This window comes from Pholcus phalangioides, unplaced genomic scaffold (assembly GCF_987345545.1).
Source record: "Pholcus phalangioides strain wild (caught in Gottingen) unplaced genomic scaffold, Ppha-v1.0 ptg000022l_1, whole genome shotgun sequence".
Taxonomy (NCBI): Eukaryota; Metazoa; Arthropoda; class Arachnida; order Araneae; family Pholcidae; genus Pholcus; species Pholcus phalangioides.
The window spans coordinates 27824575-27845819 of record NW_028301615.1 but is presented as its reverse complement, the minus strand read 5'-3'; the positions used below and the strand labels follow the sequence as shown (position 1 = coordinate 27845819).

The 21245-nt window shown below is 34.4% G+C and overlaps 1 protein-coding gene across 2 annotated transcripts in view; it reads left to right on the top strand.

The window, feature by feature from the left end:
• Positions 1 to 21245, top strand: part of LOC149070130 (carbonic anhydrase-related protein 10-like) — a 98909-nt gene that overhangs the window by 51969 nt on the left and 25695 nt on the right. For both annotated transcript variants that reach the window (XM_089249745.1, XM_089249744.1), the window contains exons 3-5: positions 12463 to 12599; positions 12698 to 12892; positions 20750 to 20845. In XM_089249745.1, the coding sequence (XP_089105871.1) occupies positions 12463 to 12599; positions 12698 to 12892; positions 20750 to 20845 (428 nt within the window). The remainder of the gene's footprint in view (positions 1 to 12462; positions 12600 to 12697; positions 12893 to 20749; positions 20846 to 21245) is intronic.

Here is a 21245-nt window from a genome sequence, read left to right as displayed (position 1 = left end):
GAAACGTATAACTGCATATAGAAATAAGAAAGAAGATAGAATGAGAAGTATCATATAATAATGAATGAAGAATGGGGAAAAAAATGTCCATGAATCATGCTTTAAACTTTCATTCGAGATGGCCAGTAATTAATCTGGGAGTTCTTAATGGATTTTTAGTAATTAAGTAAAGGTTTCCTCCTTTCAAATTACGTTATTGATTGATATTCGGCAAAAAGGAAATGAAATATACTCGTATATACATAAATTACGTCCAGAGTAGAATTCATCTTTGAATCATAAATTAAATGGCTTTTTTGTTTTATCTTCATTTCTTTTCATTCCCCAGAATGGTTTTTTTACTTCTTTTTTTGAAAGCTGCTCATATTCAAAGTGTATTCATTCATTTTGTTCCCTTTTCAAAGAGAAAACTATTCTCAAATTCTATGAATCTTTTGTCCCTGATTATTCTAGAATGCATCTGATAATATTATGTGCATTACTGACGTGGTAAGTATTTTTATATTTGTTACAGAGTCTGTATTACTTATTGTAACAGGTTGCATATTAATTACGCATATTATTTCTCATTTTTTTATTTCACCATGGATAATGTATTTATGAGATTTACTATGAATAGCGTCCGAAAATTCTTCAGAATATTTTCAGTATTTGATACTCACATGGTTTCTAGAATTGGTTATATCTCTGTATTGTTCTGAATAGGAAAGAAATTGGATAGTTTTCGAATTTAATTAGAGCCTTCAGTGGTTATATCCGGACCGGTGGATGTGTATATTTCTTGATAAATAGCCATGGTCCAAGAGAACATCCTCTTTCACATGTTTTATCCTCGAATGTGATGCTGTGTCTGAGCAACATTTTTAGCTGACCCGAGTCTGTTTAATGTAATTCGAGTTATTTTGTATATTTTGAATATTTTAAGCTAGATTCAGAACACAAAATGTCCGAAGGTAATAAATACAATCGGGCCAGCTCTAATACAACGATCTAGCACACAAAGTATGTTTAAGCGGGTTATCCGATCATGCGAAGAACAATTCAATTGCCATTTTACAACTCAAGTATAGTTTGTACGTGGAAAACTGATTAAGGATCAATATTAATAAAGGGTATCTTATAAATCAATCATCAAACATGAAAAATATATTTAATTACAATACCAAATTTAACTTTTCATTAAGAAAGTTAGCGTCCTCTGTTGGTTCAACAGAAAACAAAAATAAAATAACCAAATGCACGTATTGAAGACAACTTCAATACTTCAGGGAGACTACCTACTCACAAATATAGCCTATATATATATTTAAATCTTGTCGTAGTTAACATATTTTCCCGTAATTAAAAATGTTTCATTCAATAAAAGCATTATGTGTACAGTGATTGACGTATATTAACAGTTGACGTGTGAAGCGCAATATTCGATTATGCTGGGAAAAATCGTTGAAATTATCACATTAATCGGGGGAGTTTAACATTGTCTGTATGAGAGAAAATTCTGGTGCCAGAAGATTTTATCCATTAATGCTGTGCATCCCTTATCCGATTAAGCGAGGCCGACTGTATTTACGGGGAATGAAATGAAAGTTAAAAATGCCAAATAGCCAAAAGATGGCAATCGTTTGTGATAGCGACGCCCACGTAAAACAGTAATTAAGAGAAAATACAAAAAAAAAATCTATTATTAAAATTTACGAATTGTAATAAATTCCCGTGACATAAATTTACAGAAATAACTGAAATACAGTCCGTCTCATAAGTTTAGATAATGTACTTTTCTTAAAATAACAAGAAAAATGCGGCGAGTAAAATTAGCACTTTTTAATGGATTTAATGGATAATACCTGAATCATTTCTACATTAATAGGGGAAAAAATTCTACGAAAGAACATTTTGAGATATTTATAGTATCGAAAATAAAAATAATGGCTGTCTCAAAAGTTTAGAGAAAGTTCAGATTTACAAAAATTACAGGCTTCTAATAGCTAATAGACGTTGATTTTTTTCTAACAACCTCAAACACACTATCCTCCATGGATCTAATTGAATTCTGCAGGGTTTTCAACATCGAACTGAACAATGCTGGAAATTCAAAAAAGCTCACCAATTTCACCAATTTCAGCAATAGTCAAAAATACTAAATTTAATTTGCAAACACATTTATCGTCAGTATGCTCCATACATTTCTAATAGGATTCAAGTCAGGAAAGATCGATGTCCAGTCAAAAACCGATACATTTTTCAAGGAGCTTTTTTTGTGGCAGCAGATCTTTGAATAAACACGTTATAATAATGAAATGCCAAGTTTGATCCTTATAAATCTTCTCCAATAAGTAGCAAATTGTTCTCGAGGATCTTCTTTAAGCATCATAGTTTTGACATTCAATTTCAAAAGTAAAGGAAGGCTGACCATTATAAGCAAATGCTTCCCATACCATTATCGAAGCTTTACCTTAGGCCGGTATTACACTATAAAAGTGTGATAAAAATTATTTTATAAAACTTGAAAAATTTTACCAATAAGCACATCTGTTACATTCGAGCGAACTTAACTTATCCGCCTATTGGTTACATTTCTCAAGTTTTATAAACGAACTTTGATCAAACTTTTATAGTGTAATGCCGGTCTTACTGTCTGCTGAAAGCATTCGTTTGGAACATGTGAGTTACATTTTTCTGCACCACCAAATATGGTACAAAGCTATTTGTCTTCTTAAGATATAAATGATTTCGTGCCCATTTTAGTCTTTCTTCTCCACCTCTGTTTGGCATAACAAGAGATTTCCTAAACATTTGATCTGTCTATAAACTGTATCTATTGAAATTTTCACTTCAGAATCGTCCATAATTTCACGCAAAATCACTTATTTGCGTTGAGCCCAATCATCCAACCGGTTTTGTTTTCGTGCATACTTATACTGCATTGCCTACCACAACCAGGTTTTAGCCTTTGGGACACACGTTGTGTCAGACACTTCATTTAGACCTGCCCAAAGCAATAGCAATGACTTTTACAGCCTTTCTTTTTGCTTTCAAATGAAGTACTCGAAGAATTTCATCGTACAAAATATGCGACGACTTCGGCAATTTATTTTTTCTATTAAAATCAATCCGATAGCTTTCCACTTTTATACTATCACGTCTTTGATACACCATATAGACACAATAATAGAAATTTTCATATAATAAAAAGTTTAATCTTTGAGACAGCTATTTTTCAAAATTTTTATATTAAAAAATCCAAAACTTAATTTTCTCGACACAATGACTAAAATTTAAAGTAGGTGTTTTTCTTTTTTTATATTTGCAAAAACAAACACAAAATAAATATAAAAGACAGAACAAAAGCACATAGAAAGAACAACACATGAACACAATAAATAGTCATATTGGACCCCAAGGGACATAACGTCCTTCCAGGCAGCCCTATGGATTAAATTATTATATTTCGCCGACATTTTTTTTTCTAAGTACCGTGCGTTATGTTAATAAATGTTATGTAATAGTATATGAATATTTCAAAAATTTACGCACACTAAAAATTTGAATTTTGAGATCTGAAATTGTTGAATCACGGTATTCCTTGTATAAATAATGTCTATGAAATGAATTTTCCTTTTCGTTTCACAAAACCTTCATATATATACATACATACTCACATGACTACGTACATGCTCATAGAGATACACATATACATATATGTACACGCACATATCCTTTTTATTTATTTTTATTTTCTTATTATTTATTTTCTTTATTTATTTATTTCCATCATTTATTTTCATTTTACAACCAACCGTAGGGTCCCGATGCCTTTCGAACACTCTTTCCAAACGCACTGTAAACTCGTAAATAACTATTAATCCGTTATAAGTAGTGTCATAGATTCACTATGGAATTAAAACGTAAAAATTGGCGTTTACCAAATATTATTTTTGTTTAATTGTCTCTCTCCCTTCAAATTTTCATAGAGAAGTTTTCAGACACAATATCGAATGTTAACCACAACTTTGCAGGATTTCCACACAAGTTAACGTTTTCGATGCTTAACAATGGGCTATGCTTCCCTGATGAAAATTTCATTCTTCAGAGATTACCCAATCGATAACTACCGGTATAACCTATCACATGACACAATCATTCCCAAACATGTGTTCAACCAGTGCACACGTAATTGTGAGGACGAACCGTGCCAGCTGCAGAACTAGCGTCGAAGACTCCTCATAACAAATTACAGCAATAAAAAGTAAAAAAAAAACCAAATTATCGAAGTCACAAATCATCGATAATTCACACAATAATCGTTACATACAATACTAATTTTTCGTGAAAATTATTTCTCCGAAAACGTTATCATATAACTGCAGTGATTCAACACAAAACTCGGGTGGGAAACTTTCCACCGTAGTGTTAAACTTTTAACACTCTGTCAGATTCACATGGCAGTGTGTGTGCGCGTGTGTGTGTGTAATACGCACATTTCCCCCCTTTCCATACGCACGGTCGAAAGCTTTAGAACTAATTATAAGCAAGTGGCCCGAAACCGAGTCTAAAGAGAGAGAGAGAGAGAAACGCGCCTTGCTTTACCAACTGAGGTGAAAATCGGAAATTGCACCGGATAATTACAAGAGTACATTTATCATTCGCGAACAATTAATTCCTTTACTTATAAATTTCGTCCACCACCCGCTCTTCCTTATACTCTCTACCCTCGAAATTTAGAACAACAACAACGAGGCATTTCGAAAATTTACAATTACGTAAAACGCGAATTTGTGAGTGAGCGGGTTAAATCGCTTAATGTTTATTATGGGTTTAGGAAAGAGGATGTGAGAAAAGTATGTGTGAGATGACGATGTCTTTTATGCTTAGCTTCCTGATGTCCACTGCAGCTGGAAAATTTTACTCCACTTTTCCGTGGAATGACGTCAATTACCGGGATTTTCACTCTTCGCCCTACGGGAAAAGTTTCGCGATGGAAAATCAATTTTTCGAAGTAAAAGCTGTCAAAAGGGTAGAATAAGGGCAGGGAAGTGATGAGAAAAGTTTCGTGGAAATGGTTTTCAATGCACACATCAAGTAGATGTTACGTTGAGGGTTTGGAAGGATTTAAAAGTCGAAACGCCCTCCAGTTTCACAATGGATTTTGGGCCCCGGGTGCCGAAATTTTCCTGATTCATGATTCTCTCATCGTCTTTTCTGTTATCGGGAAGTTTCCGATTCTTTATCTATGGGATATTTTTGTTATGGCTTTTTTGCTTATGGAATCAGAAATTTGATGACTGAAGAGAATTACGTTTAATTTTTAGAGATAAATATAAGATCTTCCTCTGATTTTTGACTCATTTATTTATTCATTTGAAATATATCAAATTTATCTCTGAATTCTACAAAGTCTTTTAATTTTGAAGGAAATTGTTCGAAAGAAACGAAAAAGAGAGACCTTTGAAATTCAAAGAGCTTTTTTACGTATTTCTTGGCAAACGTGTTAGTCATCAGAATAACATTCTTTCAACATAAGTGTCGCAAATTTCTTTGTAGGAAATTCAATTTTCGCATGACTGCCATTTATTTCCTCGTTACGTACATATATATGCTATACAAAACGCTTGCTAAAGGCTGAATGAAATGCATTTTTCTTCCGTGGTTGGCATTTGAACTTTGTATGACAATGTTGATAGCAAATTTCCAGTTTCTGAAACGAAAATAAAAGCAGACGGCGCATCAGAGTAAGCACCGCAAGCCTCTAAAATTATATTTCTAGAAACGTAAGACTTGATAAGCCAAGAAATACGGTAATAGTCAGACAAATACCCTCTGGAAATATAGTAGAATGAAGTTCTTGATTGAAAAAAAAGAACGATATATTTCATAAAATATATCGTTCGTAAAATTTCATAACTCATAATCCGAGATTATAATAATTAATAATTTAAGTATATATAATATATATTTTTTTTCTCGGATGAATATTTCCTAAGCCAAAACATATATAAAAATTTAATAAGGACAATCTTTTTTGTGGCCGCATTTCAAGAAATAATATTTTAAGGATTTTTCAGATTTTAGGGATTAATTGACATAATTTATATTTATGTTCAAGACAGAAAAAAATCATAATCATTTAGTTAATGGAAAACTTTGATTCTCTTAAATGAATTCAAAGGATTATTATCTTTCAATTAGTCCTATTAAAATATCTTGAATTTCCCTATCTTATGACTAATGTTGTCGGCAGGGAAATAAACACCCTAGACTCAGACATGTGCCGAAATAAACGATACTATATTGTCGGTGCTCCATATACTGGGTGTCCTGAGAGTGCTAATGCGGCCTTTATCTCACCAACGGTCCGTCTTAGAGATATGATTCCAATTTCAAAAATGCTCACAGTCCACCATTTTTCAGAGTGAGAATACAGTGTGTCTCAAAATAAAAAGAAAATCAACATTTTTATATGGTCCCCCTGTCCTCTAACTTCCAATTAGGAAGTTATGGCCCAGTTCTAAGCTCAACAAAAGAAATTTCATATGTTTAACTGCAATATTCACTGAAATATTTGATTTCAAAAATCGGAGAAATGTTGGGAAGGAACACCAAACGCTAACCGCTTCCTGCCTTTATTTGCATGTCTTTTCCAACTTCTTCCATATTTTCGAATTCAAGTATCTCAGTGAATCTCACACCTAAAAGCATACGATTTTTTTATTGTTGGTCTCAGAAGAGAGAGAGAGAGAGAGAGAGAGCAACAACTTTGTTTGGAAGTTATAAAACATGGGGACCGTAAAAAAATTTAGATTTTTTTTCCCATTTCTTGAAACACGAGCTTCCAAATCTGGTATAGACTGATTTTTGAATACATTTAGATCCTTTTTTTAAAATTGAAACCATATCTCTACCATGAACGTTTAATGAGATAAAGGCCGCATCAACACTTACAGAACATCCTGTATATAAATACTCAGGCAAGAGTTCTGATGGCAGTGAAAAAATCATCACTTGATATCCATCACTCACGTGAATGGATAGAGTAAGCACAAGAAGTTGGTACCGTTGTAGATTAGGGTTTCAAACCAGGTGGAGACATTCCCGGAATTTGTTTTCCTTTTAAACAGAAGATTGAAATTTCTTTCAGACAAATGGCAATCGAGGCCACCAGACCAGAATTAAAGATTAACATTGGTTCCTTGCTCCTTTGGGCGAACTGCCAACTTAAAGGCTGCCCGTATGGGCATATGAAGAGACATTGAACATTAGAGGACAGGACACACCCCGCTTCTCATCTCAGAGAGATATCGAAGCTTTCCCGGGGGATATAAGAAGAAACAGACAAGTCTGTGCACGGTTGCGTATAGTGTAACGCCGCGGTGTTCAACATTTCTTGACCAACGGAGCCCTTTCCGGTATATAGTTTTTATGGCGGAGCCCCGTAGGCCTATTTTTTATTTATTCATCAAAGTTACTGACTTATTTTTATTATTCAAAAGTATTAATAATTATTTTTTTTCAAATTCACTGGTTGTTTTTCCTCGAGTGGCTGTGGAGCCCCTGGGAGTTCACACGGAGCCCTAAGGACTTCGCGGAGCACCGGTTGAGTACCGCTGGTGTAACGCATTCAAGGTATCCGACTACGTTGAAAACGTCATTTTGGAAGAAAATATGGATTTTCATTTTTTTAATTTTTTATAAAAGCCCTATTTGTTGTGATTCCAAAACGGGCCTTGTTTTGTTTATATGATACTTAGAATCAAAGTTACGTTCACTTTAGTGTTGCGTTTTTACATACAAGTAATACGCGAATAAAGACTTTAAACGTGTTTCACGAAGAATGCTATTTTTGACATTTTACTTTGGGATATGATTTGTAAAAATCTATTCATTGTATCATTACGAAATTTTAATGTGGTATTTTGCTATATATTGTGGAGGTTATGAACCAAAATCTAAGGTCTATCACATATATTTTTTTGAATTACAGTGTTTTATAGACAAAATGTAGGATGAAATTTCAAAAAATTCGCACGTACTGAAACATGTTTTGATGTAACTTATGAACATATCATGCAATCCTTCAAATGTTGGTTCATAACCTGCAACATTACTAGCTAAATGCACTGTGAAAATCACAAAGCATTTCATTAATAAAATTTTTCGCAATCCTGTTTCGAATATCACATGAATTTTGCCTAAAATTTGGCATAAGAACGACTTTTTCATAGAAAATATAATAGATAGATAAAAATTGGTCACTGTTCTCACCATTTCGAGACACTTTCTATCAAAAAATGTATTTAAAGTTCACTCCAGAACCATTTTAAAGAAAAGTGACTAGAAAGGTAGTCGGATAACTTAAATGTAGAAAAAGAAACAATTCTGATGGTACTCGGAAGGTCACGAATAGGATTTCCTTGGGATCAAACAAGAATCTTTGGCAAAATAGTAAGAACTATAAGTGACATTCATATGGGAAGATTATCTTCTGCCCATAATGACAATTTTCATTGAAAATCTATAAATTGCCAATCTCACATAAACTTCCCAACACATAAGCGTATAATTTTCTTAAATTTTATATCCCATGTATATAGACTACATTTCCTCAATAAAACCCTCACAATCATTCCCCGATCATAGCTGTTAATTTCCTCCTTCACAAAAGAAAGAAAATAAATAAAATAAAACCAGCAATTTATTTTAGACTAGAGAGGAAATGGTTATGGTTCGCAAAGACTTCAGTACCAAGTTATTTTAAGGTTATCTCAACTTAAATATTTAAAAAAAAAAAAAGAAATATAAACACGTATCCTCTTATAAGAGAAAGTAAAAAAAAAAACAAAAATTCACACACACACACCTCCTTTTTCAAGCATGAAGAACTGCAGTTTTGAAGAAGCCGTTTAGCCATATGCGAGGAGAGGGAGGCCCTCTTCATTTTTAAAGAGGGCCCTCCTCAAAAACGCCCTCAACATCTTAAGAAAAAAAAAATGAAAATAAATAAAAAGTTACAAGCAGTTACTTTAACTTCTTTTTTTTAAAAAGGCTCAAAAAATGGCTCGAAAAATTTTCAGGGGCAATGAGTCGATTAGTGAAGTTTTAATAGCTTTTCGAGGTAAACGGGCTCTTCAGAAATTGCTTGGCACCAACTTTTCAACCCCCCCCCCCTTCCCGATTTCCTTTTTTTTTCTCCAAAATTCTTTCTTATTCTATCCTGTTTTTCCCGCAATTTCATGTCTTACGTAGATCGTATTCAAAGATAAGAGGATGCATCAAGAATAAGAGAAGAGAGAGAGACTATAACCAAAGAAGAAACCTCATTACATATCTTACATTATTTCTTTTTTCAAATGGGATGCAAAACCCAACTTTTAAAAATAAAATATATAACGGCTTGATAAAATATCACATCTTTTATTTTCTGTTTTTTTTTTATTCTGGGATTTTTAAACACTCAAAATTGAACGTGACGATAATTCTTCGGACTGGGAGTTCTTTTCCTGGGTGGTATGGGTGGCCATATCTTATCTTTTAGTAGATTTTTGGAGGTATACATGGAACGAAGACGATTTATAGGTAACGGCACTGAATTTATCTCTGGTTCTAGTTTGAAAAGCGTGCGGTACTAGGGGGGATGGAGGGCAATAAATCAGATTTTTCGCTTCGATTTCATTCACTAACTACTGAATTTATGATGAAGTTATTAGGGAGGGGATTGTGAAACAACTCGAGTTCTTGTAGAAATTATGATGTTGTTTTCTCATGGTACTTTAAATACTTTCGTTTGTTAGTTTTATCCTTTGAATTGCGTATCCAATTAATTCCCGATTTTTAAGTACAGTGATTTCTGAAATGAGCGCTATGGCGTTCGTGGTACGAAATCTATATTTTTAAGCATGAGTGTAATTTTTTAGCAATGATTGCTTCGGTTTACCCTAGTTTTGGGTATTTATTCTACTATACGAAATGCTATTTCAATGCTAAGATGACTAACTGCTTTCAAAATATCCAAAACAGTACTTTCTACAACAAAAAGACAGATTTCATGTCTTACGTAGATCGTATTCAAAGATGAGAGGATGGACCATGAATAAGAGAATTGACCTGATTACATATCTTACGTTATTTTTCAAATGAGCTTCCCCCTCTCCCCCACGACTTTAATAAAAAATGTATAACAGCTTCGTATATCACATATTTTATTTCATCCTAAATGAGATTTTTAAACACTGAAAATTGAACATATAACGATAATTCTTCGTACTGGGAATTCTTATCCTTGGTAGTATAAATGGTCATATGTTAAGTTTTAGAAGATTTTTTCGACGTATACTTAGGCGAGGAACAAATAACGAATACCATTTAAAGTATATAGGTAATGAAACTAAATTTATCTCTATTTCTAGTTCGAAAGTTGTGTGGCTCTAGGAGCAATAAATCAGATTTTTCCCTTCGATTTCATTCAAGTTTTGAATTTATGAAGAAGTTATTAGGGAGATTGCTAAATAACTCGATTGTTCGAGGAATTATGATGTTGGTTTTATGGGATGTGAAATACTTAGCTTTTGTTCTATCTTCTGAATTATACATTCAATTCATTCCAATTTTATGTATCGTGGTTTCTGAAGTGAGCGTTGTCGTTCGAAATCCGTATTTTGAAACATGTGGGTATGTTTCGGTTATTTTTTTTTTGGCGACGATTGCTAAATTGAACTGCATCCTTTACACTGTTTTAGGGCAGCTATTTTACAGTTCAAAATGCTGCTTCAATGCTAAGATGGGTAATTACTTTAAAACTGTAGGGGAAAAAAACGTGTATTATTCCCAAGAAGACCGATTCCATGTCTTAGGCCGGGATTGCACAACAGAAGTTTCTTTGTAAAGATTTATAAGATCTCAGGGTTATACATAATCACGTGTAAATGTGATAAATTCGCAATGAATAAACAAAATTTACCAAATATACCGACTAAGTGATTATACATAATCAATAGATTTATCTTATTTACCATAACATTCACCTGAACAGAGATAGAGATCAGGCGATGAAATGATTAAGCATTCAGAAATGATGGCTCGTGCATCTGTGAATGTTTGGCTTCACTCGATTGTATGGGGAGGTGCGACATCTTAAATTCATCAATGTTAGACTGTGTTACATTACGAACCGAGAACAGTCCAGGCTACATCAAAAATCGATATTATCAACCGTTACTCCTGGGCAGAGTCTGAAACGGAAGATGGAAGATAAATTAAAAAGTAGAATCTGCCAGAAACACATATTCGTGTCGCTGTCATTGGTTGCAGCTGAAACACAATACAGACGGCCTCGTTCAATCGGATATCAACGATTCTAGCACATGATATCCGATTATGAACATGGGTGGTTTTACATTTCACATACAATTAACATGAAACACAATTCATTCTATTATTATCGGATTAAGCGGGGTATCCGATTATGCAGGGAACAATTCAATTGCCATTTTACAACGTTAGTATAGTTTGGTTTGCATATTGAAAACTGATGAAGGATCTCAATATTAATAAAACTTCTCGAATAAATTGGACATAAATACAGTGATCACAGTAGTACCTAAGGTAATTACTTTTCATTAGGAAAATTGGCGTCCTCTATTGTCACAGCAGAGAACCAAAATAAAATAATTAAATGCACCCATTAAAGGCAACTTAAATAGTTCGAGTGTAGTTCCTACTTTTAAATGTATTTTATGTTTTTCTCATGTTAAATGTGTTCAATAAAAACATCATCTGTACACTGGTTGATGTAGTACGGAGCAGCATAAAACAGGGAAAAGCATGGGAATCAATAGATTCAGTTCGCACTGAGAGTATGCATCTACATCAGTCAGTCAGCAAGTGTTCCAGACTCTGCCACGAAGCTGGGCTGGGAAAGATCTTGGCAACGGGATAAGTCTAGCGGGAAAGTTCTGGCATTCATTCAGTCAGTCAGCAAGAACACGTAACAAGCACGATTCTAACAACAGAATTACGTCAATGAATGAACAGAAATACGTCAGGGGACCGTGCACCAATTCGTTAGAAATTCCTTAGAGGAATATGCACGAGGTGCATGTTCGATTAAGAAGTTGACATGTGAAACGTAATATTCGATTAAGCGGAGAAAAGTAGCTAAAATTATCATATTAAACGGGTAACTTTAACATTGTTCTATGGGAGAAATTTTGGTGCCGGGGGGAGTTTATTCGAGGGCGACTATATACTGTATAAGTTATGATTTAATATTAATAAAATGTTCGTTAATAATTTTGAATAATTGTTAACTTCCTTCGTAGCTTACACGCAAAATCGTTCAGAAATGTTCCGTGTTTTATGAGATTCGTCAAAGACATTTAAATAATGATGTATCGTTTCATGAAAGATGTTTCAAGTTTTTGAAAGATAATTTCTGTTTCATAAGTCTGATTATTATCCTTCTATTTGTAGGTCCAGACTTTTGGGGATTATTAAATCCAGAATGGAACTTATGTAGTAAAGGGCATCGGCAGTCTCCGGTTGATGTCGACCCCAATAAACTCCTTTTCGATCCGTTTTTAAGAACGCTACACGTCGACAAACACAGGGTAAGGATGGATGTATAACTTATGAGCAATTGTTGTAATAATATTTTCCCCACTCCGTTAAGACTGGTGTTTTTACAGTGAATATTCTGTTTCCGCAGGTGAATGGGATCATATTCAACACGGGACACGGCGTGGTATTCAAAGTGGACACCGGTCCTCAAGCTCCAGTTGTAAATATAAGCGGTGGACCTCTTTCCTATAGCTACCGATTGCAGGAGATTCACCTCCACTTCGGACGCACAGACACACAGGGATCTGAACACCGAGTCGATAGACATGGATTCCCTGCGGAGGTATTCTAGAGACGGCCGATTCTTTTATTGCGAATTCCATACAAATTATACAGGTTGGGTCGATTCGATGCCGGTTATGTTTCAGATACCATCGGAAGGGGTTAACAGCTTTTCAAAGTTGGGTAATGAAATATAAAAATAATGCATTTTTTTGGTAACTGCGTGGGACTCTCTACATTTAGGTTTACGTTAAGCTTAAATACCAAAAAGGACGAGTTTCAACGCAATTTTTAGTGGATGAGCGCAGTGCCGTAACTAGACAGGCCCAACGGGTGCACCTGCACAGGCCTCGGAAGAGCTTGGAAAGGGGGTGGGGGCAAAATTCGCCATTCTCGATCCCAGAATGGAACAGAAGGAGCCTAAATCCTAAATGCAAATTCTTGCACAGGGCACAGGGATTGCAAGGCACTGGATGCATGTATGTACTGCCGAAGATGCGTGTATGTAACAGTAGTCTTCATAACGAACACTCAACGGAAATGGAAACTTTCGAAGTCTCCTAAACAGACCTCAATGTATTTTATTATACAGGGTGATTTCCCATTATCCCCCTTGCCACATTTTACTGGTGAACTGTTGGTCCTAGAGGCGTACTTCCAGTTAGAAAAAAGATCCAAATAACGCGGGCATATCACCTGCTATTTTGGCTCATAATATTTAGATCGGTATACAGCATACAAATAATATATGGTGCCACAACATATTCTGTTCGTTTTCATGTTATGTATACCAGTTTGACACCCAACAACTAACCCCGATACGTCATTCATGCTGCAAGGGGTTGTATAATTACTAAAATAAAAGTAAATAATTTTTATATAGAAGACATAACAATTTATAACAATAGAAAGATTTTCCCTATCTTTTCTGAAGCCAACAAAACAATTCAACATGTCTGAGTGAGATATCTGAATGCAAAAAACGGAGAGAGAAAATTTTGGGAAAGAACAGTATGAACTAAGGAAAGAAGCGTTGTCCGTTAGTTTATGCTGTTCTTTCCCAACTTATAACTCTCTCTGGTTTTGAATTCAAATATCTCAACGAATATTGCACTTAGAAACATGATATGATCTTTCCCACTCGATCTCAAAAAAGACAGGACAACAGCTTTATAATGGATTTAAGATAACAGCTTTATCTTGGATTTGAACAGGGTGTCCGTGTTAAAAGCTATTTTTATTTTAAAAACTGCACAACCCATTGAAACATGACGTATGTGAGTCCTATACGCTATTTGGATATTTTTCCTAATTGAAAATATGCCTCTTCGATTAACGGCTCACCAGTAAAATACGGCGCTAGAAATTGTGGAACCACCTTTTATATTAACGAACTTTTTCCCGTTAGTGAGCAAAAATTTGGGACCCATGATGTACGTTATCATGAGGTTCCACTGTATAAGGGGTAGCTCTTGGAATGAGTATATAAGAATTATACAGGAAACAAGTGATCTTCGTTAATCAAAGAATCTGGAGAGTCTGTTTGCATCACTAAATAGGTAGATGTTTTCAAATGTATAGTCAAGACTGTAGTTTGGGTCTCGCACTCGGGTGCTGAATCAAGGAAAATGCCAAATTCCCATTCAACAGCTCATTCAATTATTCTAGGAGGTGCCAAAAACGTCCGCTTTTCCCCGGCTGATCCTGTACCTTCATGCGATCTTGTGTACAGCTTCATTAATGATAGATGAAAATAAGACATAGTTTTAATGATGAAAAATATCCATTCGCTTCGGTAATTTATTTCAATGAGTTTTGCAAATTAATCGCGAATTCTATGAACTCATTTAAATTAATATCACGTTCAAAACAATTTCAAAACCGTTCAAAGCATTTCCAAGTTTAATGTATTCACAATCCTATATTATATGTATTCAAATAATATCTTTTTTTAATCCTAAAAATGATTTACTTCAAGACACTTGGTGATTTTACAATCAGCTATTCATTGCGTTCTCAAAATCCCGGACAGAACTTCAAACGACCAATAGCAACGCCACAATTTTAACTGACATCAGAATGGTTAGAGCTGAAGCTTTTTATCCACCATGCATAGGTTTGAATCCCGTTTGAAGCATCAAGTCCATTAATATCTTCTAAATTTTCGATTAACATCTTAGTCTTTCATAATGCCCAGACTAGAATGGAATGATAAACATTTTTGTAACAATTCCTTGATGTAATTGGATGTTTTGACTATCGCTGGTGTATATTTGCCATTGTGAACAACGACGATGGCCATTTCCATTTCATTGCTGCTGTGAATGGGTAATAGAAAAATGTGAGCCTGATCCAAATATTTTCGTTTCTTTGAAGGTTTTCTTTCGATCTACTACAAAAATACCTAAAATTTGGTGAGAGATGCGATCTTGGACTATAGCATTTTAGCAATTCCAGTTCAGAATTTTTGCTGTTCTTTTGCTATCATATCTTCTAGCGACGTTCGCAAACCATTTATATTTAGCCTCTTGCGATGCAAGGACGAGATATCTTCGTCCAGAAAGGTTTGAAACAAGATATACGTTCGAGCTGTCTCTCCTCCTTCATTCCTACATCGAGATGCTTCATTGGCAACAGCATGAAAGGAAATCGATATTTCTCCTTTCTTACCTCAGCATTTTTAATTTCTTTTATCTGATTCTCCCTAGATTCGGTTTGACAAGTAGAACATAAACATAGAAAAGGAAAGAAAAGCTTCTCCAATTATTTTTCCCTTTTTATTTCATAAATATTGATAAGGATATCAGTTTTTGAGATACATCGCTCGTTCTTCGCAAAACTTCTACATCGTTCCGATTTGCTCTCGAAGGCCTGCTTAAAGAGTCTGAAACGTTTGATAATCTCTCTCCACGTGCCCTTTATTTAGCTTCTTACTAAAGTGGTGAATTTTCTTGATAATAGAAAATCTTGTATTATAAGGGGACGTCGTGTCGGAGGTGCGTCTCTTTTCTGGGAGGTGGCGGAATATCCCTTAACACTTGATATTGGAGGGGTGTCCAATTTATACACGAAATTACGGAACTTAACGAAGAAGCCTTTATTTCGAAGCACACTCAAAACAGACAACCTTCCAGGACGGAAGCCACATTCCAACTCATGTTCTCTTCTCTTCTTTTGGAAGATAGATTTCCTCGTCTCACCTTCTTTTAACAACGTATAAACAAACAAAGCATATTATGTGATATAAGGCCACAGGGTTAGTAAAAATTTCCATACTGGAAAAATAGATTTGTTACAGTATTACATTTCTTGAGCGTATGCCTGTTTTTGTGCTGTGGTTATCCATGATTCTATTCCAAAACTGAGTACTGTACTTGCTTCGTCAGTACAATTTTGCCCTTTTGAGAATCAGTACAATGTTGCCCTTTTGAGAATCAGTACAATGTTGCCCTTTTGAGAATCAGTACAATGTTGCCCTTTTGAGAATCAGTACAATGTTGCCCTTTTGGGAATCAGTACAATGTTGCCCTTTTGAGAATCAGTACAATGTTGCCCTTTTGAGAATAAGTACAATGTTGCCCTTTTGAGAATCAGTACAATGTTGCCCTTTTGAGAATCAGTACAATGTTGCCCTTTTGAGAAGATTTTGAGACATTGTCTTTAACCAAAAGTAACAAAGTTATTCCAGGTAAGTTAGAATTCTACAAACACGCATTTTTAAGTGACAATAGAATTTTCATTTTTGTGGAATTTTAAAATTAAAAAATGTCTTGCAAATCATAAAAAGAATTCTTAGTTTAAATCAAAACGAAACATCACATCATCCAAAAAAACACTTTCGGAAAAATTCCCGTACACTGTATACAAATACAAATACAACGCCACAACAGGCAAAATGCCCAACGAGGTGGCTGATAAAAAGATGCCCATAAAAATATGGATGTCATATGTTTCAAAAATACAGCAACCCAATTAAAAATGCAATTAACACAAATTCCATTATAAATCCAAACTGCTATTACATCCTCCTCTTCCTAACCAGATCATGACCCCGCCGCTGTGTCTCAAGGAAGAGATTTCTGCAGGTGGTCCAAGACGACTTGGGCCATGCTGGAAGCTGTGCGTGCACGTGTTGTAAACGTATCGTGAAACTAGGTTTTTTTTTATTCTGTAATGCTTGTTATAGTGTTGCCATCTGCTATAAATTCCCCAAACTACGAGTAAAGTGTTATGATTGAATAAATGTATAGTGGTAGGCCTGTTGCTCTCTGTGACGAGATTTTTCAACGTAGAGATCGGCTCGCATTCGCACCTCCAAGTTGTGAACTACCTCACCACTGTGGCGAGCGACTGTACACTTTAAAACCCAGGACCTCGCGATGCGAGTCCGTCGTCACTATGATCAACAATCCGAATTCCAAAAAAAAAAAAAAAATTTAAAAGTAAGAAAAATTTTTCTTCCATTCAATTTCAAAATTTTGAAGAGAAAAAAAGCTCTCAGAAATCATAAAATATTCTCAGTTTTACTCGAAGCGAACCACCACGTCCTACAAAAAACAAGAAACCGTCGGAAAAATTCCCACACGGTAATTTCATTAAATCCAAACGACTAAACAAAAACTTTTAAGAAACATTAAACGAAAAAAAAACAAGGTAATTTTCATAATTCTCAAGATAATAGAAAACTAAAAATAAAAACTATGATACTTGGAAAGAAACCTTAATTCTTTATTATTATTTTTTTTTGGAAAGAGCGTGCTAGACACACACACACACACACACACAAAGAGACTTACTTAATATATAACTGTTTATTCCCAGACAAAAATGTGGACATTGCGTGGTTTTTGAGAATAACAATCTTTCTATATATACACATGTGTAGCTCTCTCTTGAAAAGTTTCTTTACGTGATCGTGGCAGCTGCAATGTAATCTGATTATGCTTACACAGACACACACACACACACACACACACAAAGAGTTGGTCCCGGAACACAATAAAAGAATGTAGTGAAGATGGTGAGGTTTTTGAAAACGTTTTTTTTTCCCCGTTATTTCTCCGGTAGAGTACTGAGTATTAAAGACTCCACAAAAAAGGAAAGCTCAGCCCACTGTCAGCTGCTTGTTCCATTTTATGTTCGTGACACAAGAAAGTTTGTCCACGATTCCAGAAATGAAAAATGTACTCTTTTTACTTCGTTTCCTATCCGTAATTTTTCTTCCGTTTTCTTTCTTTAAAAACAAAAAAATGAGAAAGAAAATCTCTTTAAATCGTTCTTTTATGCATTATAGTATCAAGGAACAAGGAGGAGAAAAAAAAATGTATTTTAAGTATTAAAAAAATTGTAAAGGAATATTCCGCTCGCCCGCTTTTACGGAAGTACATTTATAATATCGCGATGTTATTCTATTTGTTTACGAATCGCTTTGTTTTGTATATGTTTATGTATATAAAAATATTTTAAATGTTATACTTGAGAAATACCGTTAAAAGTTTCCCTGTCTGTATTTATGTGGGGGTTTTGTTTGAAATATATTAATGTACATGCTACGGTAAATGTGATAAACCTGGGTTTTTTATTATACATTATAAACAGGTTAGTATGCATAATTTGGTTATTTGTGATAATCGCCGAGCATTTTGGTAAGTTTGATAAATTTCCCTACGTTAATCACTTTTTCTGGTGATTATGCATAGTATCTAAGCGTCGTTGGTAAATTTGATAAATTTTTCTATATTAATCACTTTTTCTGGTTGTTATGCATAGTATCCAAGCGTCGTTGGTAAATTTGATAAATTTTTCTATATTAATCACTTTTTCTGGTGATTATGCATAGTATCCAAGCGTCGTTGGTAAATTTGATAAATTTTCCTAAATTGATCACTGTTTGCAGTGATTATGTATAATTAATCATAGTACCCAAGCGTCGTTGGTAAATTTAATAAGTACTAAAAAATTAACACTTTTAACGGCGATTATGCGTAACACCCAATCGTCGCGTCGTTGGAAAACAAACGCTGGATAAATCATACTATATGATGCAGTATACATGATAATTCATACATGTATTTGTATCATTATATCGGGGTCCGACTACATTCATCACATATACTAGATTCATTCGGTTTTTTCCTTGATATTTACCAAATTCACCAACGACACTTGGTTATTAGCATGTTCGCCGGAGTGATAAATTTACTTACCAAGACAATTGGTAAGTCAGCATAATAACTGGCTATTATGTATTATAACCGCTTTATCGCATTTACTACGTACATGAGATATGTCCAAAAAAGGGGGGAGTAATTCAAAAATACTTCTTGGCAGTATATATAATTTTGAATTGTACATTAAAACGCTGAGGGAATAAATTAATGTAAAATTAATATAATGTTTTTCGATTGAAATATTTAATTAAATTATATGAAGTTTTTACCAAAATGGATCTTTCTATTAGCAACAGCAATAATTTTAGTCATGATAAATCTTATTATAAAAATAATTCGTAATTACCAATTACATATATATATATATATATATTGGCTAAGAGTTTTGGCCAAAGCCTGAATTGCAGAAATTATTCGGACGTTGTTCGGCCATTTCACGAAGTGGCTGGACATCCTTGGCCAAAGCTCGATGTGCTGATGTAAGACGACCCGTTAGGAGCCAAATCCATTTTTTAAATCGCCAACGTGTGATGCATGTCTATATACTGTATAGCAACTGTATTTGATTAGCTCCATGTGACGAAAGAAAAAAAGTGAAATTTGAGAGAAAAAAAACTATAAAAATAGTTATGTAGTCATATAGTTTGTCTACCAAATTTTAGAGGGAAAAATCATTACCGCATCTTGACTGCGGTGTGATGGGTTGCCATAACTAACGTAGACATAATTATCACAAAAAAATACACTAACTTCACGATGATTCCGGTTCATGTCTTTTGTTATCGGACTTTGGCCAGGGAGATCCCTGGTTGATTTAGACTTTTGTTACACTACATTGTATTTTCACTCTCAAAACTGTACAGGGTATAATTCTCTGTATAATAAATGCGAGAAACACCATTAAGCTAATACACCTTCTGTCAATTGAATGAAAGCACAACTATCTTACAATTTTCGAAGTAAAATTGTCGTGATTTTCTGAAAGTGATTTTCTGGTAAACATAAAAACATATTGACCAGTATTTCGGCGCATAAACTTTACACAACATACTTACGCAGCATAAAACTTACAGTATCATTACTACATGTTGTTCATTTTCATGTTGCACTTAAGTTATTTACCATCCATTTCATTTTAAGAATTACAACAGATAGTTTTATTTATATTTGATAGATGGCGGAAAAACTCGTGGTGCGATACTTTTCTGTTTCAACTAATATTAATGAGCATTTCTCTTCTATACAAAAACCACCTGTAGGGGAACTCACTCATTAATGTCAAGGTCACATAATTTATCCTTCTGACACATACAAATGTTCAGCAGTAACTTTTACAGAACGGATTCCGTTCGCTTAATCGTTGCTTAGCAGTTATATCGCAGACCAAACAAGCAAGACCAAACAAGAGAAAGAGTCAAAGATCCCAGCTAATGTGAACAGTTGCAGTATTTGAAGGTCCATGGGCTGTTAAACATTAGGACCGTAAAAATTGATGAAAAAATATTTATTGCGATTTTTCATGGCTGCCAGAAAAACATTTCTGTTGCAGTTTTATATTCCCCGAGAATGTCCATCAATGGAAGGTTCCCCCATAAAAACGACTGATGGGAAATAAATGGGGAAAAATTAAACGATCAATCACTCACGACCCGGTATGACTGATGCCAGGGCCCGGAGGTTGAGATACTGCTTTAGGCTGTGTTTATATTTCGTTATTAGTTATTGATTCTTATTACTGTGTTTATTAGATCCAAATTTATGGATACAACTCTGATTTGTACGGAAACATGAGCGAAGCGTCACAGATGTCTCAAGGCCTTGTAGGAGTCGCTCTCCTTGTTCAGGTAAGGTGAATTTGTTTTAATCAGTATACAAAATTATTCAGCGATTATTATACGATTGTTATCCGAACAATTAAAACTGTTGCACCCAATTTACAGTTCTTGTAGAATTTCGGAGAAACTCCCTTTTTTTACTAACTAAAATTTTGCCATTGAATGTAGAAAATAAACTATTTAAATTCGAGAACATGCGCATGAATATGCATCGAATTTTTTCCGCAATCTTCTGTATTTTTTACCGCGATTATCTTCACTCTTAAGCTGGGTATTCTCCTTTCTATTGTTAAACCTGATTCAATATTCATATTGATTTTTTTGGGGGCTAACAATTACGCTAATTAGTCAATAACGAATAAAAAAAAACTATGACAACACGGAAAATATTTTACTCAGAGAATGTAAC